The following is a 27,387-nucleotide window of genomic DNA, read 5'->3' as shown; positions in this document are numbered from 1 at the left end:
CCACACCGATTTCAGAATTTTGGAAATAGATCTGCACAATGAAATGTTACCAAATTCAGCAATACTAAATGAATGTTGATTGATAATGCAGGATCATTTAAATTTAAAAAACGAAAATCTAAGTTTGTGCTTACCACTTCGACTTAATGATCCATCCCTTCTTGGTAACCGTGACGATAATCTATCCTGACTGTTCCTTTGTAAACTTCCATACCGCTTTGGGCTTTGTGGCTTCAGCGTTGTCAGCGATTCACTTCTTTGCACCTTCACGTGGCCATCGACCACCTGTGCTTTTGGTCGTGGAATTTTACTGTTTAATTTTGGTGAGGGTGGTGCAGAATTTTCTGTTAATTTTGGCCGTGGAATTTTTGATTTTCTATTCGACCTTCGTTCAAGGGTTGAGGGAGACACAACATCCTTCCAATCAAGGCGTTTAAGTCCGTTTTCGTTCCCAACAACAAGTTTTTCTAAGTTTGTGTTTGATTCTGCACGTGTTGGAATATTAGCATTTACACTCTCCATCCACTCCATAGTGAAAACGTAATCAAATAAATCCGGTGGTAAAAGTATATCATATGCCTCTTGATTTATGTAGTATTTTAAAGACACAAGCAGCGTATTTTCACTGGCTTCTTTCACGTAAAAATAAAAATCCCCAGGCCTTAAATTCTTGCACGCTAGTTCGCAAAGATGAATTATAATGTTCCCATCATGGCAAAGCGGCCAACCCTCATCACATGGCAACTGTCGTAGATTTTGCTATAGCGAAGCGAAAAAAAAAATAGACAGAAATTAGATATCTACATAGAGATCAGGTAAAATATATAATGAATATCCTGAATTATTGGGAAAGTTACCTAGGCCTGATGTTTGCATAGATTGTAACAGATGGAGTGAGCTAATGCGTGGAAGTAATCGCACAAAGAGAGGGCCGTACCATGTTTAATGAGCACGAATAGTTCTTTCCAAACCGAACACCGTTATAACATATCTGTCTGTAATCTATATCAAATTCTGCTCGAATGTATTATTAATTACAACAAGTACATGAACCTCCCAACACTTGTCTTATTGTGTTTCTGTAATCATAAACGAATGATATTATTAAAAAACAACTATTTGTTGTTTATCAGAAAATCAATCAATATACTGTATATTGTATTATTTTTCTATCTCTTAAATTTCCATGACGATATCAACCATCAGCGATATACAGTACCCGTTTACCTTGTTCATAAAAAAAGAGAATTCAGCCAACAAATTAACGTAAATAATGCGTGCAACACTCTGTTTCACCGTATTTAGATAAGATTTATTTATATGTATGGTCATAATAATGCATAATATTATTAATATAATTTAACAATATTGATAAATAATATTAAACATAAAACTGTACATAATCAGCAAATTAGCTACAAATCGACAATAAACTTAAATTAAAAAATAATAATGTGTATCTAAAAAAAAAAAATATAACATCAACAATATCATAAGTGATAAAAAAATAATAATGCAACAACATACAGTAGTATACAGTATTTTCCTATGATTCCCAGGGGCCCCGGGAGCATCCAGTCATCACAGGCACAAGACATTGACCCACATCCAATTGACAATAGAAACGGTGACAAGCAACAATATTCTAGTCAGTGCCTGATGAAGAATAGGTGCGATCTATCGAAAACGTCGCAAGTAAAAAATTTCTTTACCATGAAGAGATATCAATATTACAAGGAATTTAGGATTTTGTAAAAAAAAAAACCAATTAATTTTTTCAAAAACAAATAAAGAACACAAACAACAAAGTCCAGTAAGAAAAACATAAACCATCAAATTTTTATTGTATCCGATGAAAACAACTTTTAATCTTATTAAATTTTCTTTGCCAACAATGAATCCTCAAACCATCTTATGACTCATCTCAGTTTCAAAGATGCTGGTTAAAATCCTGAAGAATATCAGGCTTGATAGTGCATGAACTATAATCTCCCATTAAACATACATATTTCATGACATGAATACATTGATAGAGCCAATTGCTAAGCAGGGTTTCTCTCCAATCAATTGTTACAAAAAAACTTAACCCGCTGAACTTAAAAATAGCTCATTAAATTAACATTATTCCAATGATGTTTTACACCTGTTCTTTTACCTGCTAATCTTCATAGTTTTATGGTATTTAACAATATAGGCCTACCAAAATATATGCCTACGCACTTTAATGTACGTACAAACATACTAAATAATAACAACGATAACAGGGAAACAGAAAACAATCAAAACCACCCATCTAATACGAAAAATAACCCCTTAGATACTTACCTACTTAGACACGACCAAGACCTTTCCTGCACTGTTTACCAAAAATTAAAGGCGGAAAAGATTCCCAAAACTTAAATCATAGTATCTGCTTTGTAATGGCGGTATTTACCTGAACTATTTATGTTCACAAACAAAAACATATTACAAAAAATGTACTGATAGTATTTTGTATACTATAAAATGAGAAAAATTACTAAGGTAAAATTCAAAATTTAACCTTTTAGGTCAATGACTCTTATTATAAAACCCCCATAATGCTTAGCGACATAATAGTACCGTAACAATTGTAGACCGAGGTCACTGATTAGGATGTGTTTATTTTTTTTTCTTCTTGGCTAACATTGCGAAAATTTAGGTGTTTGAAATTAAAAATTATACTACCTTTAGCTAGTTATTATTATAAAAATTATACTACCTTTAGCTTTTTCTATATACCCCATCTTATACTATTTCCCTAATATTAAAAACAAAACTTTTTACCAAACAAAATTCCATATTACTTATATAAATTAATTGTAACATCCCAATATCTAATATTGAAAAAAAATAAGTATTCTGAAAAATAATTACAAACCACTATTTCATTAAAAAACATACTTAGCAATACATTAGTTAAAAAAAAAAAAAAAAGAAGTTCTAAAAAGTACATATCATATAAAGTAAATTAACAATCTAAATATAATTGAATATAAAAAAGTACATAAATAAAAGAAACAAAAACTATGAAGTAGTTATTCAAGTTTGATGCTGAATGTCAAACATAAGAAGAATAAAGAAAAGTTCATAAGTAAATTTTGTTCCTGAAAAATAAAGAAAATGAAATAACTTAATTAAAATAATTACTATTGTGATGATTCAAAATGAGTTTATACCGTTAATTACCCAAGGAAATTGTAGAACCAGTGAGAAGAATCGCTCAGACTTACTGCTCACAGAAGATCTCCAACAAAATGAGTTAGAGTAGATAGTGATTCACAGAATCTATGACGAGAGGTCGAATATTCAGGAAGTTAAAAACCACAAACGCAGCCTATGATAGCACAGTATCATAGAGCTACGACATCCGGCATGCTACCTCCTACCTTTGCAATCAGCTGGTAGTGTCTTGATGAGGTGATCAGATAATAAAAGAAGCCGTTTCAGGGTCAAACAACTAGTTACACATGATTATTTTACTTTTCTTAAACTGATATGATGACTTTTTTTTTGAAAAAATACATTGAGATAATTTATTAATTATCTCAGTATTATTCTATGTAAGCTATTATTATTACCTTACTATTATTAATATTATTATTATTATTATTATTATTCTTTTTATTATGTGAATATAAAATTTGCTTGAATTTGATGAATGATTGATTGAATATACAGATGAATAAATGAATATTTGAGTAAATGAATGATTGATTGGATGAATGAATAAATGATTGGATGAATGTTTTATACGTAAATTTTAGATGTTTATTCTATGCAATTTTCGTCTGTAAGTGGGAACAAAGCATTCCTGTTAACAATAGTTTGAAATAGATAAATAAATAACCAACTGAATGAAAGAATGACAAATCTAATAAGTAGATAAATGAATAAATTAAATGATTGATGGATTAAATGAATGAATGAATAACAATAATAATAATAATAATTTTTCGGCAAAGTAAAATTACAGTCTTGAAAGGAGCAAAGAATAGGCATGAACACAAACAGCGAACTGCTCTCCATCATCAAAAACAATAGATGCTAAAGATGGAACATTAAGGAGTAAATGATGAACAGTCATAGTACATATGATATCCTAAACTCAATGCTGTAGCCATGATTTTTAAACTGCAAGAGACAATATCAGAGTGGACCAACTTTGCGCGTAAATCCAAATAATGTGGACCCATTTTCTATAAGTTGGAACCATTTTATAGAAAAATCTGGACCCATTTTCTAAAAGGTTTTCACATATTTGGCAAAATATCAGAAATTCAGACCCATTTTTAAAAATGTGGACCCATTATTTGTGGACCCATTAGAAAATTTGTGTGGGACTGTTCCAATAGCTGGCTATGGCATTGTGTATATTAGTATATAAGAATGCCCTAAGATAATTGCTTGTTTTCAGTATGAAGGAGCGTAAATATGCATCTAACTAACCTATAGGTACTATTAATTATAACGCTGGTTGTACAATAGGATAATATATTAAAGGAAATGAATCAAATGTTTCTGGTTCTGGATAGTTGTTTACAGCCAACAGACATAAACGTGTAGAACATTGATCACTTGTTTTTCCAACAGGAAAAAAACAATGGATCAACATAACAATTAATCATCAGAAATTTAAGCCATTTCATCACGAACATTAATAGTGCAATCACGCAATAGTTGTTGTTGTTGATGCTCTATCCACACTGCTGTATGCCCATATATAGTCATTATGTGCCTATATATGGTCATAATGTGATGTCATTATGACCATATATTTAGGCAAGTCACAAGTTTTTGTCGAACAAAATTTGATAGTCTGTGTTGGGCTTTAGGTATTTCACTTGCAGCAATCCTTGGTCCATTTTTACAAATACAACTTAAAATCATTTTTTATCATTCATATTTGTTTATGTTTATATATGGAAATAATAGTAATTCCACATATCTATAATCATGTTTCCATGATTTCTCTAATGTTAGTTTAAAATGTAGACATACTGAACTATCTTTACCTTTGATTGGCAAATTAAAGGTGTAAATAAAGTTTTGGTCATATCCAATGTACCCACCAAACTCTAAGAGGACTAAAGGACTGGAATTGTGACTTAGGAATTAATGTGCCTATCCTAAAATTACAGGATTGTCAGTTTGGTTCTGGTTGATGGCAAAATAGCTTCAATAAGGAGATATTAATCTACAGTACAGCACATAAAATCAATCCTTAAATATATAAAAAATAATGTGAATCATAAATAACAAATTTACTGGGCATCTGATTCATTATATTTATCATTTGATTTCAACGTCCCTGGATTTTGTATGGTCCATCTGATTATAATTCCTACCAAACTTTCAATTTCATATTGTAATAACAGAGAATTTCACAGAAAGACCCAGCAGCATATAATTGGCAATTATTATAGCTCAAATTTAACAGTTAATATCAAGGGTTGCTTTTTATGTGCAGGGGTTAACAGTTCATTTAGAGGCAAAACAGTAAATTTTGAGAGTACAGCTATAGATAATACCTTAACTGCTTCTTGGAAGCTAAAGAATAATAATTACACTTCAAGGTAAAAAAAGTATAAAATTGTGGTGCAGTACTTGGAAATATGTTGGCTTATAATGTTAAATACCATGTATACTGTAGGCTATTACATAACTATTCAAGGGCATGGAAAAGTAAGAAAAACCAGCAGAAAAGGATCAGAAATAGGAAGATAAAGAGTAGTCCTACAGGATGGGAGAACACTGATGAACAAGAGGAAGAGAAAATGAAGAGTATAAAAGAGAAAATGAAGAGGAGCAAGTATATGGAGAGAGAAAGAAAGAAAAAAAGATGACAATTAAGAAAATGTAAAGTTAGGAAAGGAAAAGTAGGAAGAAGATGAAAAGTTGAAAGTCTAGGGGAAAGAAACATAGGAGGAATAGGCCCATAGCCAGGGGAGTTTTTATGATTTTGTCAAACCGCTCTCTTATCTGGAGAATTCCCCATTCTTAAATTTTCTTAACAAGTCATCAACCCAACTAATTTACTGCAGACACACCCACACTCAGACGGAATGTTTTGCTGCAGCCCTTTTGCAAAACAACTGCTTTTATAGCATTATTTAGACCCATAAAACACAAAAATCTGGCTTTGGGTGCTTCGCTGAACCCACTGGGGCTTCGCACCTGGACCACACGCCCAGAGCCCCACCCCCTCCCCCCCCCTTGGAGGAACCTGGCTACGCACCTGAAGAAGATGAAAATAAACTAACAGTAGGACAATGAGTGATTAGACCAACGGTATACATATCTGAAAATAAGCCACTTCTAATAGATATTTTTAATTGATTGCTCAATAAAAAATGCTTAGTGAGCCAACTATAAAAAGCAATTAAGCATTATATATTTCAATGCTCTTATATGCTAGGATGAATCTGTGCAATTTCAAGCACAACTCATGAGTGACAACTGTCTCCTTTCGTATTTCGGCCGCTCTTTAATATCACTTTTTCCGTGGATAGGCTTATGCATGAAGCATCCTAGAATAATTTGGAGGGCTTGAATGCGCAATGCAAAAACTACATTTGTTGCTAATTTTATATACTCATGCCCGAGTATGCTAAAACTGGAACCCTGAACTTTCAAACACAAATTTGTACACTAAAGCAACTTCTAAAGCAACATTACTCGTGCATGAACTCCAAGACCAAAAATGGTATTGTCTTGTTTATTGAGTACAGACAATTTATTCAATATGTGTGTTTATGTTCAAAATATTCTTAAACATTTTAATTTGTTTATTCTAAAACTATATGTAAAATTAATTTTGTATAGTAGAAATCTGCCTGTATTGCACTGTAAAACATAATTTTGCATATTGTTGGATCAATGTAAGAGCACATTATAAATGTTCAAATTATGTTCAAAGTTTTACTATTATCATAATAATATTATTTTTATGATTAAATTACACGTCATGGTTTGTATCAATGATTCTGTGTATTACACCCATGCAATTAAAAAAATACATATAACGCCACATGCTGCTTTTGCACTGCTATTAATCTGAAATACTATAGGATATTTTGAAAAAAAATTTAATTTATCGTATTTATTAATGTAGCATAACCGTGGCATCTCTAGGGGTACATACGTAGTTAAAAATCACCGTATTTTGCGACCTAGCGTCCCTTATCGCGCCAATTCAGGACTCCTAGATATGCAATAAGGATATATAAAAACCAGGATGCAGCTCGAGCTAGGCTATTCACATTCATTCATGAATAATCTGTGAGAAAGTATGAAAATAGTTAATCTATACATCCACCCCAATGATAGAAGCACCGCGGCTCCTAAGCTAAGTCAAGGACGGAGCACGAGCCACGCTGCCAAAGTCATAAGTTCAAATCCATCTTGCAAGAATCTCAGACTGTTGTTAGTTCCTCCAAGGCAGTTATCTATTGATATGCTAATTACTGCAAAATATACTTTCCTATGATTTTTTTTTTACAGGATACAATATGGCATTTGATTTTCATAAGATGTTTAAAATATGGACATGTACTTGCAATTTAAAATAAAATAAATTAAATTTAAAATAAATATATTATATAGTACCTCATTAGTGCACTTTTTCGTTAATTTCTTCGTTCATTTACATTAATTAATAAATGTATTTATTCATTTATTTATACATTCATTATTTATCAATTCATTCATTTATTATCATTCAAATATTAATTTATTTCCACTATCATTCATGCAATAAACTCAATTAATATATCACTCAATCAATCGAATAACAATTAACCAATATAAATATAATTTTGACATTTAAAAACAAGGCCTAATAATAAAGGAAGAAGGTAAATATAAAAGTTACTGAACAATAAAAAAAAAATAACTGTGTGAATAAACACTAATCAGAAATATTAGCCCAAACAAGAATGCTCTCAATGGCACACTAACAATTTTAAATATAATTCTATTTCTTTGAGAGGAAAATATTTTCTTCATGATCTCCATTAGAATATCCAAAGCACATTTCATTATCCTACGGCTACTTTACCAACTGTGTTAATGTGAGACTCCCGAGTGAGACTAAGATGTAAATAACCTTCTAGGAAACACTTTTTCTCCAAGCTTTTACTAATTATACATTAAATTATATATCACATCCTATTTAAAACAGAGAAAACATAAAATAGGTTGCATAATTATAGTTCATAATTAAACAAAATGTGTACTCAGAACTCAGAGAAAATACAAACATGAGATCATAATTTTTGATGCAATGAGCACAATAACAATTGTGTCAAATAGATAAGTTAATAAAAATAAGTAATAATAAAAATAAAAAGCAGCAGTGTAAACAACATTGGATTTCAGAGTTATACATGGGAGCTTTCGATAGCACAAAGACGGTAGGACCTAGTACGTAATGACCTCAAGAAGTCATTTGCGCATGCGAGAACACCGAGTTCTTGTTGTCTGAATTCTAGGACGCAGCTTGGCACAAATGTTGTGTAGAGAACGTAGGACGATCACAGATGAGTAAATCCGGTCTAGAGTCAAGTCGTTGCGCAAATGTAAAGCTCCTTATAGTTAAATATAGCCCCTACAATAATTTTCCTTTGTCAAAGATTAATTTAGCTTTCAGCAAACCTAGTATTGAATTAATGTCGCAGCTATCAAATTAATTTAACTTTTATTTAACTAAGAATTGCAAAAATCAAAAAATAATATATGGTGAATATAGTATATGATATCTGTATATAAAACAACGAAAGAAAAATGTGCCTACTTACTGCTGTCTGCATATGCAATGATAAAAAAGTTATCTAGGCCAAAATGAGGTAGCATATAATCTACACCTTTATGTAGATTATAAACAATAAATAATTGAAACTAAATCCAGGCCAGTACTGCCTTCTAATGACAATAACCAGGAAACAACGCTGAATGCATGTCCTTAGCATCCAAACCAAAACTCTGTACACAGTACTTGATAAAATAATGCAAGTCAGAGGTCGTTGCTATGACGGTAAGCTGTGTGTAAGGGCTTGGTCCAAGACCTGTGGGGTAATATTGGCAAAGTAGGAGCAGAAGAAGGGTCTGGAGGTCATGAAAACATATGTTTTTTCAAATTCCTGCGCTAGGGCAGAAGTTTTTGATCTGATGGGGTATCAGATGTCAACATGTACTGTAGGCCTACCAGAACTAAATAAGCTCAATAAATCAATCAATCAATCAATCAATCAATCAATCTACCAACCAACCAACCAATAAAACAATATATATACTTTTGACATTTACAGTAAGCCAACAGAAGAGAATAGGTCAAAGTAATAGAGTCCATGACAATGTAAAAACCACAATTGTCAACATGTACTGTAGGCCTACCAGAACTAAATAAGCTCAATAAATCAATAAATCAATCAATCAATCAATCAATCAACCAACCAATAAAACAATATATAATTTTGACATTTACAGTAAGCCTAACAGAAGAGAATAGGTCAAAGTAATAGAGTCCATGACAATGTAAAAACCACAATGCAAAAATTACTAATTATATAAAAAATATATTCTTTTGTTTGAACAATATGTACAAGAAATATCAACAATAAGTAAATGTATTTTTAATATTTTTGTTCTTAAATTTTAATTTAGTATTACTAGTACATTCTTAGTGAAAATGCCTTTTTTTTGTCTGTTGTATTTTACATACTTTTTATCATTTTAAAATTTTACGAGCAAAATAAATTTCCAATTTGATTTTGAATTTCTTAGGCCAAATAAAAAAAAAGTAGTTTCTTGTCCTAATATTTTGAAAAAAAGAGAATGAGGGCATTTTTTTTCCCTCCGAGATGGCAAATCCAAGATAATCGATGAGAAACAGTTACTACTTTCTCACTTTTACCAAGTACACACATTGAAAGCAAATAAAAGAAGCACTAGACATGATTCATACCATAGCCTATGTATCCCCAAACACAAATGATCGAGAGAGGAATTTTACTGATGCGAGTTAGCCATTTGTGTACATTTTGCAAAATAAAGGAAATTTAAAAAAAATAAAAATTTGGTGAGGCAGAGAAAATGGATGCTTGAGGGGACAAGATAGTTGGCAGACTGAATGTGCCGTCATTAAACACAATACAGTGTGCATGCCCCGTCACATAGCATTCCCAGTGGAATCATGTCGACCGATGACCATCATCGCAGTGCGTCCCTAGCTTTAAACACACAAAGCCAAAAATCCAAAATCAGATTGCATTTTTAAACTTGTGATATGCTAACAAAAACTATGATCATGACCACCTGGTAGAAAGTGCCGGACTTTCTAAAATTGAGAGTGTGGGTTTGATTCCTGTGATCTATAGGATTTTATTCACAATATTAATAACAGACTCCTATAAAGAGACTGAAAAATAAATTAATGTAGATTATAAAGGTCTTATATTTTACTGCCATCCTATATTAGAGTGACATATGCTTGAATGAGAATGTAATACATGAATGAAATCGTAAGTCCTGCATTCTCAAACCATTTAGTATTCTGCTCACTGACCAGAGAAATCGGACCTCTAGGAATACTGACCGATGCATTATTTAATCTGACCACTAGCCATTTAATAATCTTCTCGATTTCTAGATATCATTACATTTTGATGTTTTAATGTTTAATAATAACAAAGCACGCCCCACATCTATACTTGAACTTGTAATACACAAACAATTCGGCCCTGAGTTGATCAATGCACCGGTATACAATTCAAGGACAATAGATTATCGTTATTACTCGCGAAGATTGAATGTTGTTCATTACAATTTCTCTTTCTTTTTGTGATTTTTTTTACCTTGAATTAAAACAAAACATTTTCAAGTATCAATGATTACATAGTATCGATAATTAAAACCTAGCAGCGTTCCGTATTCCACATGAACTCTATCAAACCTAGGCCAGGATGCAGATGCCTGCCAACTAGACTGAAGATAATTAATGTTTTCAATGGCTATGATAGAAATGCATATTGTATCATTGTATAGGATAGCGGAAACATCAAATTCTTAACGAAAATCTTTTTTCTATACCGGTATTTATTGTTATTTTTATCTTAGTAGGCCCATATATCATTCACAGTCAGATGATATTAACTTGAATAGGTTTAGAGATGTTTTTTGATATAGAATGTGGCGGATTCAAGGAGGGCCCCCTAAATTTCTACTCAAATTTTGAGTCTAAGATTGTCATCTCCAGTAATTACTTCAATTTTCAAAAGGACCAACTATACATTTGAACTTTAAAAATAAATTAAGGAGTACGTACACAATTTGGAATATTGTTATCCTTATAAAAGGATTTCTGAATGCTCTCCCTAATTACTTTTTAGCATTTGTTATTTCATCATTTTCATAACTAGTATATACTGTATTTGCGTAAATTGATATGAGGAAGTCTAAAACACTGGCTTTTAAAGATTTTGTGTAATCAATTTAATGTCGGTTTTATTATCGATTAAAGTTTCCCGGATATCTTCAATGAAGGAGGAAGGTCATTTAATAAATATTGCATTCAATATTCACGCATATTAATTCTACCATGTGTTTAGTTAATTATGCTTAGAATTAGTATGCCTATAACAGGCATGAAAACTGTTTGAAACACTCATAAAGTACAACATAAAGGAATAAATAGCTTTTTCATTAACTATAGTAAGAATCTAATTTGAAGTACAGATGGTGAATGATTTTTTTTTTAAAGTGCAGTCAGAGATAAAAATTGGATTCAGCAGGGGACAAAGGTCTCTAGCAAGCAGTGGCCCCTGTAGTGTCCCACTGCTAGCAGCCGCAAGTGTCACCTGGTAATTTTGACAGCCTTAAGCCGGGCACTGAGCCCAATGGTCATGAGCCGACACGATTCCATGAAGAACGTAACTCCACGACGCACGCGCAATGGATCATTATTAATGACGATCCGTTATGACAATTGTATTACGTCGCGTCTTCAGACGGTCACAGGGATTGGCGTTAAATTGGTTGGCCGACAGCCGTACGACCGTAGTACAACGCAGTGACTGCTTAACATGCTCTCGTAAGCACGCAAGAATCTCCAGGAAACAAACTCATCTTCCACAAATTCATCATATTTGCATGTTTTTACAACTATATTATCAATTGTCTCATGGAAGCCATCGCCAATGGGTATTGCCATTCTCATAAATAATTAAACATATTATTTTCCTTAGTAGACAGATATATATATATATATATATACAAGAAGTTGCAGGTTTGAATCCCTCCAGGGACTCTTTTTTCATACAAATGAAACTTTTCGTTAAAAGGCTATATGCTTGATATGTTTATAACATCATGTTATTAATCTATTTGTTTTTATGTACAGTATTAAAGAACTGGATACATTTTTTTTTTCTTAATTAGACTTGCATTTTATTTCACCTCCTTAACAGTTGGCACAGGAAAGCATGTTCTTTGTGGTTTCCACCTTTCCAGGTAGAGCAATATTTGAAGGTCATTTATGTAAAGGTTAACTTGTAATTTTTACTTGTAACATTACAAAACCAGACAAATGAGATAACTTAACCCTTTGAAGTCGCAGTCCGTATACCATACGGACAAATTTACTGTCGCAGGAAGCCCGCTCCATATACAGTACGGACTGAATTTTAGTGCTGCTGCCCTCTAATTAATGAGTAATTTAGGGGATTTCCCTATTGTGATGCACCTAACCTTATTTTAGCGGATGATGACAGGGGAATGAAAATATCGAGCTCGGTGAAGATATCGATTCTACTGCAGTGAGTAGCGACAATTCAGGTGATGATGACACCGCTACTAGTAGTGTAATTGACATAAGCCCTAGGCCTAAGCTAAGCTCTGAGCACGTGAAGGAAGTGGAGCGTGGTTGCCCGAGGGTGCGTGGTCCAGAAAGGAGGCGAGTCCTGTTCCTTTTCCTGCTAGCCATAGCCTTTCTTCTCTATCAAGTATTGGTAGCCCATCACCTAGCTGTACTACTTCCCCCACTACCCCCCTTCCCTCGCCCACTCCTTCTTCTAGTAGTGACTCATCTTTCTCTCCTTCAAGTCATAGCTTATCTCCTTCCGGTCGTAGCCCATCACCTCCTCCTGAACGAAGACGTCGCCGGTCTACAAGCAAGAAATAGGCCTGTCAAAAGGGGATGGGGGCGCGGTCGCCCTATAGGACGTCTTGCTAGTAGGGGTGGCTGCACAACAGCCAAAATGATGTGAATGATCCAAATAGAGATTGGTTGTTCAAGGTTCGTCCTCTTATGAACTTTGTGAAACAGAGATGTGTATCCGTGTATGAGCCAGATGGTGACCTCTCTATTGATGAGTTCCTTCTTTTCGAAGGAAGGTTACTGTTCAAACAGTACATTAGAACCAAACGATCACGGTCTGGTGTCAAATTCTATGAGATCTGTACTTCCCCCGGAATAATGTTGGACTTTCTAATTTACTGTGGTAAACAAATTGAGGGAAAAGCAGACCTACTGTAAGTGCTACAGAAAGAATTGTTGACACACTTATTCAACCGTATCTTGACGAAGGGCGCACTTTGTTTATTGATAACTACTACACATCTCCGTTCCTTGTGGACTACTTGCTGAAAAGAGACATGTATACCGTAGGTACGGTGCTAACAAGGCGGAAAAACATTCCAGAAGTGCTTGCCGAGCACAAAAAAGAGAAAGGCGAAGCATTATTTTATGCTGACAAGTCTCGCAATATACTAGCCTGTAAATTCTCAGCGAAGAAAGATAAGGCAAATGGTAAGCCGACTGGTGTAGTCACGCATTTCAAATCTCTCAAGTTGGTAACTATGGATATACTGCACTGAGCACATAATGTCAGAATGTTATAATTTATACTGTTGTTAATACTGGAATATGTCTTGCTTGACTAACTACTTTTTTTTCATTGCTTTAATTGTAAACTGCTAACTGAATCTGTAATGATTTGTATCATGATAATGAACGGACTTGGATAATCTCACGCCGACACTTCATGAATTTATACAGCCTTCAAATGATAAAGGGATCACAGGAACTCGGCTACGAGTGTTGTCTACGAGGGTGCTTAATTGTTAATTGATACCTTCTTTAGATAGTTATCTTTTTGGCTTTTAACATATGTTTTTAGTCATAATATTTTCTAGAGATAAAATCACTCTATCATGATTGTATACATCTTTTATATTCAAATATTGATATTTAAGTTACAGTTTTTTCTAAAGCTTTTGATAGGTTAATAAAGCTTATCGACTTCAGACATCTTGTGACATTTATTTTTAATGTATCATATTTTTCTATTTTTATGTGAAGAAAAAAATTTGAGGTTGTCTGTGAGATATCATCGTCTCCCTCACTGTTTACCCACTTATAAATAGTAGCCGCTACAGTGATCTTGTAGAATGGGGGCAGTGTTCATATTAACAGAAGCCAGACAATGTTGTCTGCTTGTTTCTGTTTATATAACCGGTGAAATCAGCAAGCGTTTCAACTTGCACTGACTTGGTTAGAGTAATTGGCATGTAGCTTGCTTGGATCAATCGTTGGCTTAAAATATCTGAACGAACGCTCATTCACATAATTGGCATAGCCATTCCAAAGCCAGTGCATGCACATTATCTGAAATTCATTGTATCCTGACCGATACTATGTCTACATTATGCAGTAAATTATACATATCAATTCTTCAAATAAAAAGTGTGCCGGAAATTCTTTTTAAAACATGGACGTCTATCTAAAAACCTGTCCACACTATCAAAGCCTATTTGACAAAAACATGTGACATGCCTAAATATGGTCATGATCGACTCCCTAATAATTTAATTCAAATGTTTGTTTACACATTAAGTACATCATTTGGATAAAACAATATAAAAAGTACACCTAAAAACTTCATAATACATGAGAAATTGGTAGAAAATTGTTACCAGTACAATAAGTGTAATAAATATACTCCCTATAATAAATTGTTAATATTAAATCTTAAATAATGCTTTACAATATAGAGAAATCTTACCTACAATGAGCATATGAAAATAATCGCAACAATGATCAAGCTAGAAATAGCTTCTGGTGATGACTGCCAAGATATTGCAATAATCCTACCGTCTTAATTCACTTCATAAATCATGTAAGATCAGAGATTGTAGTGACATTCATTGGAGCAGCTATGGCCTTATGGGAATGAATGCATGTTACTTCGATATGTCATTCATGTGTTTTGTGTAGGTCTCAAGCCACACAAGTCATTCCTTGTAAAAAATCAATTTTTAGTTGTTAATACAGCCTTAAACAGTAAAATGAGAGCTATAAAATGGTAAAAGAATCATTTAAATCTGACATTTCCTTATGAAGTCACAGGAGTTTAAACACACAGCTGTTTAAAGAACAATATTTGAGAAATCAGCCTTCAAAGTTTATGATTTTTAAGTCAGTAACCATCACCAAATCATTCAAAATTGCTGTTTTAACATTGAAAATGGGAAAAATAACAACATAGCATGATGTATAGATATATAAAAGTTTGTTTAGTGCAATAAAATAAATGTTAAAAAATTTTGACATTCCAGCATGTCTTGGCCATTATCTCTGAAGCACGATTTGCGACGTGTGCACATTATTACAACTTTTATCTGCTGTGGTACGATAAACAAATTAGCACAATGCTAAATGTTTTCAGACATTTCTTCTGTTAGGTATTTTTGTAGGCCTAGCTCTTGATGTGAGGAAACAACGCACTAGAAGAATGCTTTTGGAATAGCTAACACACATGTTTTTGTTTGATATCTCCAATTTTTTTTTAACTACAGGTTTTATTATATAGGTCTTCTTTGTACATTTGGAATTGCTGACACACTTTATCATATATTTTAGATCTTCTTCACTGCCAGTAAGTTAATTCATAGGTCAATTGTTGTCTCTACTTTCCAAAAACTTACTGGTATATTTTATAATTTCATTATAGCTTATGCAAACTACAATTATGTAAGTCCTGTCAATCATATATATGAGATAAACTCTTTCTAACCTCTACACAAGTAGGAAAACAAATCAGTAAACAACAGTAGGTTTAACATCAGTTTTATATTTCTACAATATATACTTGGTCATTAAAGGAGCGAATCTCAATGTTTTATTCCCCGTAAGCTCCATTGTCCCTTATTTAGAAATACATATTTCTTCTGTGTGACATTTCTGGATTAGAACCATATAGAACTGTCTCTTATACACATCTAGATGTGTATAAGAGACAGATACATTACTATTATAATAATTTTTTTCAATTTTATAACTTAGGCATAAAAATATATAACAATGAAACTAAACTACGATTAACATCAATAGAAATTATATATGAACAGACAAATGAAGGTTAGTTAACCACAGAAAACCATATAAAACCACGCCTGGGCACAGAAAAATTATGAATCTTCCTAGAAGTATGACTCTTTTCATGTATTTTTTTTAAAAAGCATAACATTGATGTTAATAATAAGCCCATTATAGTTTACTCCTGGGAATTTTTCTGGAAAATTATTCCCAACAGACATGGTATGAGAAACTACTGGTAAAACAATGAAAATTATTATTGTTATTATTAAATTTGCATGATTATTGATAAAGGTCATAAACCTATCTATTGTTCTTTGTCCTAGTAGGTGTTACACCTGTGTCCTAAATGAATTAACCAGGTTAGTAACCTAACATTGATTACTTTCACTATTAAATATTATGACATCACACATTATGGATTCAATTTCTCATGTTACTTGTGCACTTTGATTACTCCTGTACAATTCAGGTAAAACAAATCTGTCTGTTAAAGGGGCTAACCCTTTCCTACATAGAGGCCAGTGGGGTCCAATGACGAAGACTTGATGGGTTCAGCACCTAGAGAAACTAGGTAATTTAAGGAAAATGTAATATCAACACTGAGTTCCTCACTGGTCCTATTTTGTTATACTTCTTTATATGTTTCATGAAATCTGCTCAGAAAAGCTTTATAAAGAATTATAATTTTGTTTTCAAGCATTTGTTTTCTTTTTTGGTCTACCTGTTGTGGACAACAGAGAGAGGGATCTTGGCCTGTTCCAAATTCACCACCAAAAGGACCCCTATGGAAATAGGTCTTCGGATTTTGATGTGATATCCACAGAGTATTTTACACACATAAAATTCAACCAATCCAATTGATGTTCTAAGTACTGCAATTGCAATCTCATCCTACTGAATATATTAGAAAATAGAGGGCAGTATGTAATATAAATTCATATGTTCAGACAGGCTTGCAATATAGTATTGAATACTGGGTCAGACATTGAGCAATATTCTTATTTTTCATTTACCAAGAAACCATCAAGCATTGACTCTCTTAAAATAATTATCTTCATGAAAGGGATGCCAATTTTTGATTGACATTTCCAAATATTTATTACAGCCTCAACCATATAGCCACGCTACAGGCCAAATAGTATCTCTTAATGTCCAATGAATTAGTCTTTTTCAACATATCCATCAAAAATAACATTGTCCCATTTTTATTTGGATTTGAACCTGATTGTAGATTAACACATACGAACAATTTATTAGACACACCATTTTGATAATATATGACTAGATAAAATTTCAAAAAATTAGGTTTGTACATGTATATCTGTTTTGGCACACGTGGAGGAATCTAAAAAAAAAATGTTTGGCAGTCAACTCGTTAAAAATAAAATTTATCATACTTTCTGGGATAAAATGCAGGATGCTCTGGAATCTGAGGTAGGCCTACTGTAACTGCTGTTTTCCACTATGCAAATTTATTCGCGTGAATCAAAATTGTTGGTTCGCTTCCTGAGTTCTGATTGGTTGTGCATTTTTTTGCTTCACAAACAGTAGAACTGTTTAAACTACTGATTTCGTTGATAGAAATGTGAATGCACATGTGCATGAACCAACGCTTCCGATTCGTGCGAATGAATTTGCCACCTAGTTGAAAACAGCCTTAAGTGTATATGAGCTTTGGATAGCTATTGGATACAGGAGAAATACTGCAAAATACCACCAGAATCATAGATACTTTAGCTAGAAAGTTCATTGTAAACATATTTTATGTATGCCTTTTAGGTGTAAAATGTTTGTCTAACCATCACTTTTCTTTTCACACTTTGAAACTATTTATTTTTCCAATAATGCATCTCTCCACACCTTCTGCAAATCCCAGAGAAACGTGTTTTCTATTAGACTTTAATTGAATTTGCCACAAAAGTGCGTCATTTTATCAAGTCGACTCGTGATCTTGACGTTGAGGTCAGCGTCAGGTCTGCAATATTCTACAGACATTGATTCAGACCTAACAACAAGATACACCCTTGTGACAATTAAAAATAAACTAAAAAGACATAAAATTTAATAATAAATTGTAAAGTCTTAGTAACAAGTTAAAAAAGCAAACAATCACAAAAGAAAACAGCAGTAGATTGATTGACTTATTGTTTCAATATTGCTTGCATCAGGAAAAGTAATCGGAATGATATTTTGCCCTACCCGACGTGGTACCGTACTGAACGATCAATACATTCCCAAAAAAATCTTGCAAGTGATTTGGGTGGGAATCGAACCATAAGCTCCAGATAACTAGCCTGGTGTCATATTTATTAGATAAAAATGTTGTATTAGCCAATGAAATGGTACATTTCAGGATTTACACAGTAGTGGTTTTAACTTTCTTTTTTCCTAAAACTAAAAAAGTCCTTAACCTGAGTAAAAATCATTGTATTCGATGATGGTCTCCTTTTTTTCCAATCTATAAAAATAATTCTCATAACAATTTATACAGGAAAATGTATTAGCATCACCAAATTAATCATTAGCTACCGTACAGAAATTATGAGCAAATTACTCATAAATCCTGTTTAGTTTGTTCCTGGCTTCAGCCAACCCTTCCCAATGAGGATTAATAATAGTGTAGTTTTATATAGCGCACATATCCATCTAATGTAAGATGCTCAGGGTGCTTGATATGTGGACTAGGAACTTGATCAATGAAATGTCGATAATGAGGTAGAATATTGAGCCAAGTTGGGAAAATTACTGTTGTATCAGCTTGTGATGTCAATTTGTGGCAAAGACAAGCCAAACCAGTCACTCGTCGCAAATTGTGTTTCAGAGAAAATGGCCAAAACATGCTGGAATGTAAAATTTTAAAAAATCTATTTTATTGCACTAAACTAACATTTATATATCTACACATCATTCTATGCTGTTATTTTCCCCATTTTCAATGTTAAAACAATACTTTTTAAGGATTTAAAGGTAGTTTCTGCATGAGAAATGCCTGAAATCATAAACTTTGACGGCTAAAAATGTCTGATTTGAATGATTTTTTTACCATTTTATAGCTATTATTTTACTCTCTAACACTGTATTAATAACTCAAAATCAATTTTTGCGACGAGTGACTGGTTTGGCTTGTCTTTGCAACATTTTAGCAACACATTTCAATTTTAACTCATAGTACATACCTCCCTCCAATTACAGACCACTTTTGGGACCAGGGTTTCCATGGCCTTTCACAGCTTTAATCTCTAATTATTTTGTAAATATGAGACCATAAAAGTGGTTTTTAATTGGAGGTGGTCTTTAATTGGAGGGATCTTTAATCAGATGGAGACCTATATTAAATTTATAAAATCATTTACATAACGATTAACATGATTCCTCTCTGAAAACAACTATGACATAATTTTTGCTTAAAATTAATAAAAAAAGTTAACGTAGCACCATGCCAAGAATTTGTAATTTCTTAGAAGAATCCTAAAACATCTATGGTACAAATAATTAAGATACACTCATGCATTTTTTGAGGATGTAAACATTATGTTTGAAAAGACTGCTTATAACTAATGATGACAAAAATAGAAATCACCCTAAAATGTCTACAATTATGATGTAGCAATGAATAAGGTGGGTCATCCACATTTTCATAATTTTTACGACAGTACAAAACCCCTCCCTAGAGTACACAATAAAATTATAATGATATTTTACATTTTCTGATCATTTTATTACAGTCAAGCCCCTCCTCCTAGCATATTCTGTACTCTTGCAAAAATTATGAAATTAATGGATGGTCGCTAGCATCCATGCACTTTTGTGGACACCGTCCTATCAATTTACGCTTGGTCTGTTTTATTTATCTAATGCTGGAAAATTCATTGTTTAAGGCTAGCAATCAAATGATTACACACTTGAAGCCAATTGAGAGGAAGTTTTGACAGAAAGAAAGCAAAACAAGAATTGCAATTCAAGATTTCAATGATGTTAGCGCAATGCCTTCCTGTCTTGTGTCAACTCTTTCCCTTCTAATCAATTAACTTGTGTTTCAAAGCCAATGATCACAAGGACAATCAGGATTTTTCATTTCAAAGAATGGATAAGTCATTTTGACTTGTCTTTTTATAGTTATAATTTCTGCTGAATGCTACTTTTGTTTATTTTGAAAACACGAACATAAATTAATATGTAAAAAAAATCCTCATTTAATAGCTACAACATATAATAATAATAAACTCAATGCCTACTGGTAATTATAAATTATAAATACAATATATCTGTCTTAAAATTATTTTTAGTTTCAGTTAAGGGTCTTAGCACAGTTAAGATGGCAATAATGTTAAAGCTCTGTTGTAGATCCTGGTCCTGGATTTATCAATCTCAGCTTAGCAAATGTCGTAAGTCAAAAAAAGTTAAGATGTCCCTAATAAATATCTTAAGCTGATTTATTACCCAACCTTAGCAAAATCTTGGCTTAAAAATTGTCTTAGATGGTGCCAACGTAAAATCGACTTTCTAATTTTAAGCAATTTTTAAGCTAAGCAATATGGATAAATTTGACTTAAGCAAAAAAATGGACTTAGACGAATTTAAGCTGATTTCTAGTTTGATAAATGTGGCCCCAGGAATTTAAAATAGAGAGGGCCTAGTAAGGGACATAGAGAGGGCCTAGGAAGGGACTTTCAGAGATGTGAGGGCTTAGACCACTTCCACCCCAACCATGGTGAAGAAAATTTATAAGGATTACACCTCCAGATGGCCTGAAATGGCACTCTCACACATAATTTGAATATAATTTAAATTTCTTCTACTTTTTAAAAATAATTTTTTTTTTTATTTAGGGGGCCCAAGCCAACTGGGCATCACCCCCTCGAATCTGCCACTGAAGCTTACAGTAAATCATCCTGCATATTATTGGGGGCTGCTATAAGCGCTTTCAAAAATCTTAATATTTAGATCTAGCATACTAAATAAACTATGTTACAAAACAATATTTTATTGTCACTCATACAACATATTCATATTGCAAAGAAAAACTACACAATGTGGCTAGTTTAGAAGTGACTAAGCATCAAACAGAAACTGGATGATGCTAAAAATGAATCATTAAAGAAATGCTATGAAATAAAAAATAAATATTAATTGAAATTTCACTCTAAACTGATTAAAAGGAAAGATCTATCAAAATTAAAGATATCACTTAATTATCTATCTTTTTTATAATTACCTAATTAACTTCAATAAAACAGAATTAAAAGAATATAATTTTTTTAATTATAGTATAAATGACTAACTTACAAAATAATATTGTCATCATAGTACTTGGTATTTATTTATCTATAATATAATTTCCAGATGGAAGATTTGTTAACAAATTTGAAAACAACCAAAAAAGTTATAAGCCACTAATAATAGGAGCATCGTTTATGCATCAATTAATTGGTGAAGACAACATTAAATCTCATTTTAATTTTCAATAGAAAGATAATAATTTAGTTCTATTTATAATACAATCAAAGCAATTTAAATATTGAATATTTGTATTCACATTTAATAACTCAATATAAAATGTATATATTCTAATTATGCAAATTAAAATAAATGTTATGCAATTTTAGCAAGGTTGGATTCGTAAACTTCTGTTCTTGTTTACCATATGACCTGAATTTGAAAGAGAAAATAATGTCATCTACATCCCTTTGGCAAAATTCATTTATATTCATATATCATTTGCCGGAAGCTATATAAAACAGTTCTTTTTACGAGAGGTATATTACACTTATTAAAAGAGAACGAAGATTGTATCAAATGGGTAATTATAGATATGATACATTACTTAAAATGCACAGTTATGGTGTCCTCTATAGTTCAACGGTCACCATTGAGCAAGTACATTATAGTCATAATGTAAAAGGAAGACTTTTTCAAGTGATTCCTCAAATTCTGAAGTGTCTTCAGAACCTTAACTGCAAATGTAGAGCCTAGTGGCAGTTGTACATAACATGATAATCAAATTAACTTAAGTGCAATTGATATGATTTAACCACTGAAACTCACTGTCTGATATCATGTTATCGAGTTCAACGCATACAACGTAGTAATAACATACTATGAGAAAATCAAAATTTAACACAACTGTACTGTAATGATTCATGTCTCCTACTGTATATTAAATTGACCTCTAAATAATGACATTAGTTAACCCATGGACAGATCAGATACATGGGTAACTGTCTCGAAAGATGGTTTTAAAAAAATTTAAAAAAATTTAAAAATTAAAAAAACCACATACACAGAATCTGCATTAATCACAAAGACAGAACTGAGTGGATATTGCTCATGAAGTCAAACTTTGCCTAAAATGAAAAGTTACGAGAAATACACTTGGAGTACAACTTTTGACAGTAATCATCAACAACATAGTGATAACCGTCATATCTTTGGTTTCAGCATAGTCTCTATGACATGAGCATCTCTGCCCTTAACAAGTTCTAGGATCCATTGTATTACAGTACCTCCGCTTTATCCTTTCCTATCCCTACCACTCAAGGCAGGATACCGTAGTTTCTTGTAATATTTTTCTTTACTTTAAAGTTCATATTGTTTGGACAAAAGCTACAGCATTAGCAAAAGTTTCAATAATAATTGCAATATCAAAAGTAGTAACAAGGATATTATGAGACCGCTTCCGCCGCCCATGTACATATGTATACTTGCACGCGTGTGAGGACAGTATGTATACTGTATGTATTTATATTTTCTTTTTTATCTTGCTTTTGCTAGTTTTAGTTAAGATTGTTTTCCTTCAAATTCTTGTGTAATCTGTAAGACAGTGCCAACGATTCAAAGGTCAAGTGTCATCAAATAAATAATAATCAAATAATAACAATATAAAAAAAATATAAATATATTTTCCTGAGACAATTTTTCAAAGATAGTCCAATTACTTCAACTTACCCGACTTAATGCTTTCAGTTTCTTCAAAAGAGTTTTCAAGGGAACCAGAAACTCTTGCATAAACCTTATTCCATCTCCGTTAAAACTACCATCGACGATCTCAAACACCTGAGCCAGCAGATAGGGGGCAACATTTTGAAATGGTGGAAATAAGTCCGATAAAATATCCTGTAGGCTACAGTCAACCTGAGCTGACTCCTGGAGAAGAAATCAAGAAAATAAATGATAGAATGTTTGAAAAAAATGCCTATGTTTAACCTCATATAAAAAGCACTAAAAAGCATAAAAGTTTATTTTCTATCGTCCATTAAGTACCACAGACTGTTAGACAAAGTCTCTTAAAACATTAAACTATTGTTAAAATTGAAAGGCAATATCTGTGATACTAGGATTCAAAAATTTGAGGTTTTTCATGAAAAAAACAAAAAAACGAGCTCCCAAAAGATTAGCATGCAAAACACTATAGATTGTTAGACTCAACAATGTTTGTTTGGACAAAATGATTTGTCTGGTCAGATATGCATTAAACCCTGTCCACACTATCAAATTTTGTTTCACAAAATACTGTTGTATGCCCATATATAGTCATGATATGCCTATACAGGTCATGAAAAAAAGAGCTCAGAAAGTTAAGCATACAAAAGACTAAAGATGGTTTGTGTCAGACAGACTCGGACAATGTTTGCTCTTATAAAAACATGATGTGATGTCTTCATGACCATATTTAGGCATGTCACATGTATCTGTTAAAGAAAATTGATAGTGTGGCGAGGACTTAAAAGAAGCATACACTACCAAACAATGTCTGTTTAGAGTCATCCATAATTTTGAACATTTTCAAAAAAGTACAAAACATACTCTTTTCTGTGAATCCTCCCTCCCCCAGAAAAAGTATGCAAAAAATGTTGATTTGTGTCATTTTCAGATCAAAATTTAGTACTTTTTTTTTTTTTTTTTTTTTTTAGGCACACAATACATGTGCCAAGGATTGTCAATAGCCAATATATCACTTTCCTACTTGTAGGTGACAATCCCTTACACAAGACAAACATACACACACTCATGCCTAAACTTTCAACATCCCACCCACTTCCCCCACCCCCTTTTAGCGTATTTTTTGTACTCTTTTGAAAATGTTGATAATTATGGATGGACCTTGTACTGTACACCCAACTTTACATATCACTTTTTATTATTCATATATTACAATATTTTCTTATGTTAATATGGAAAAGAATTACTGCGAGAACTTTACCCTAAATTTAAAAAAAAATGATATTTTAAAGATTTTAATCAGGATATTGAAAAATATATTCAACATACTCAATTTACAAATATTGATCATAAATTCATTAAATGGTGGAAATAAGTCCGATAAAATATCCTGTAGGCTACAGTCAACCTGAGCTGACTCCTGGAGAAGAAATCAAGAAAATAAATGATAGAATGTTTGAAAAAAATGCCTATGTTTAACCTCATATAAAAAGCACTAAAAAGCATAAAAGTTTATTTTCTATCGTCCATTAAGTACCACAGACTGTTAGACAAAGTCTCTTAAAACATTAAACTATTGTTAAAATTGAAAGGCAATATCTGTGATACTAGGATTCAAAAATTTGAGGTTTTTCATGAAAAAAACAAAAAAACGAGCTCCCAAAAGATTAGCATGCAAAACACTATAGATTGTTAGACTCAACAATGTTTGTTTGGACAAAATGATTTGTCTGGTCAGATATGCATTAAACCCTGTCCACACTATCAAATTTTGTTTCACAAAATACTGTTGTATGCCCATATATAGTCATGATATGCCTATACAGGTCATGAAAAAAAGAGCTCAGAAAGTTAAGCGTACAAAAGACTAAAGATGGTTTGTGTGTCAGACAGGCTCGGACAATGTTTGCTCTTATAAAAACATGATGTGATGTCTTCATGACCATATTTAGGCATGTCCCATGTATCTGTCAAAGAAAATTGATAGTGTGGCGAGGACTTAAAAGCAGCATACACTACCAAACAATGTCTGTTTAGAGTCATCCATAATTTTCAACATTTTCAAAAAAGTACAAAACATACTCTTTTCTGTGAACCCTCCCTCCCCCTGAAAGAGTATGCAAAAAATGTTGATTTGTGTCATTTTCAGATCAACATTTAGTACTTTTTTTTTTTTTTTTTAGGCACACAATACATGTGCCAAGGATTGTCAATAGCCAATATATCACTGTCCTACTTGTAGGTGACAATCCCTTACACAAGACAAACATACACACACTCATGCCTAAACTTTCAACATCCCACCCCCTCCCCTACCCCCTTTTAGCGTGTTTTTTGTACTCTTTTGAAAATGTTGATAATTATGGATGGACCTTATACTGTACACCCGACTTTACATATCACTTTTTATTATTCATATATTACAATATTTTCTTATGTTAATATGGAAAAGAATTACTGCGAGAACTTTACCCTAAATTTAAAAAAAAAGATATTTTAAAGATTTTAATCAGGATATTGAAAAATATATTCAACATACCCAATTTACAAAAATATTGATCATAAATTCATTAAATATTTGTTTTCATTGCTGTTGCTGCCATCATCATCATCAGCAGCACATACCTACATTATGACTTTTAACATTCATAATTATTTCTGTTATTAAAGATAATTTATCTTTTGGTCCACCAGTATAACTTATACCCATTTCACACTGATGCTATTTTGCAAATATTAACAACTTGTAACAAGTAACCAGGTTTGGATGAGTGTGAAAGCAAAATCCTTGTAAACTTTCCGAGATTTCACAGGGGTCCCCTGAGTTATCTCGGAACAAAAACAGACCATCGCGAGGCCTGTTTTTTCCCCGAAATCTTCCGAGTTGTTGTTGCGCATGCGTCATGTCCATATTTTGACCTTTTTGCGGGCTGTGTTTTTTTAAAATTTTTTTTTTAGTTCGAACGAATGGCGGCAGCGATGGAAAACATATCAAAATCAAAAGAAATCTCGCTAAATTTCACATGTCTGATGTAGAAACAATCACGAGGCTTCGTAAATTACGCCAACAGCGAATCATTATGATGCTTGTCGCACTGATTGCCTCTAACAACAATGGTGAGCTACCGGCCGGCGGCCCGACTGTGCCTAGCTAGCCTAGGCCTATCTTTCTCGCCAGCTCGACTACAGCAAGCGAGCTGGGAGTTGAATTCGTTTTACTTTTCGAAGGCTAAGGACCATGGAATAATTATAATCTTGTTAATTCGGTACCAGGCCTAGTTTAATAGTTGACATGTAATTCGGACAACCTACAACTAGCCTAGGCCTACTAGTACTACCCTAGGCCTCTAGGCCTAGTCATAATATTCTTCCGAGTTTTCCCGAGATTTCTCATGGTTTGAAAGTGCATGTGTGAAACGAACCAAAAATCTCGGAATATCAAACTTGTTACAACTTGTTAATAGTTGTTAAAAGTTGTAATATTTTCTGTTAGTGTGAAATGGGTTTGTCTTTCTTTTGTCTGTCATTATTATCAACCTTATAATCAATTATGTAATAAGTGATGAACAATGAGCTGCTTAGCTCAATCTGCTAAACTGGTGGCATCCACTGTGTGCGCTAAACTGTGAAGAATCACTTGGTCCCCGGGTCAATTCCCATCGTTCTCATAATTTCAGCTAGAGGGCTGAAATGCAAGTTACGATAGCGCCCCGTCATTCGGATGATACGATGGCCCCATGTACATTATGGCCCATGTGCATGTTAAAGAACACAGTGCACTCATCGGAAAAGAGTAGGGGGATTGTCTAATGGTGTACTGCCCAATCACCACCGGAAGGACCCCACTGGAAATAAATCTAATTCTGATTTTCGTGGGTTATCCTTGGTGTTTACATCGAACAAATCTATCCAATGCATGTACTTTCAGAAAAAAGAATAAATTGCAATGAAAATTAGTAACATATATATTTAACTAATCAATCAATATTTCAATAGTAGGTCTAATGTCATTCAACATTCTAAGCTGCTAAGCAACATTACTTTCAAACATTTAA

The 27,387-nt window shown here is 32.8% G+C and overlaps 1 protein-coding gene across 1 annotated transcript in view; it reads right to left on the bottom strand.

The window, feature by feature from the left end:
• Window positions 1–27,387, bottom strand: part of LOC117117139 (uncharacterized protein KIAA1755 homolog) — a 64,532-nt gene that overhangs the window by 25,396 nt on the left and 11,749 nt on the right. Inside the window, exons 2-3 of the mRNA XM_033261346.1 lie at window positions 23,339–23,536; window positions 135–759 (exon numbers count right to left, since the gene is read on the bottom strand). Coding sequence (XP_033117237.1) covers window positions 135–759; window positions 23,339–23,536 — 823 coding nt within the window. The remainder of the gene's footprint in view (window positions 1–134; window positions 760–23,338; window positions 23,537–27,387) is intronic.

This window comes from Anneissia japonica, unplaced genomic scaffold (assembly GCF_011630105.1).
Source record: "Anneissia japonica isolate Jap-2015-1 unplaced genomic scaffold, ASM1163010v1 scaffold287835_len3118868_cov185, whole genome shotgun sequence".
Classification (NCBI taxonomy): domain Eukaryota; kingdom Metazoa; phylum Echinodermata; class Crinoidea; order Comatulida; family Comatulidae; genus Anneissia; species Anneissia japonica.
The sequence above is the reverse complement of the archived record's forward strand: the minus strand, read 5'-3'. Positions and strand labels throughout refer to the sequence as shown.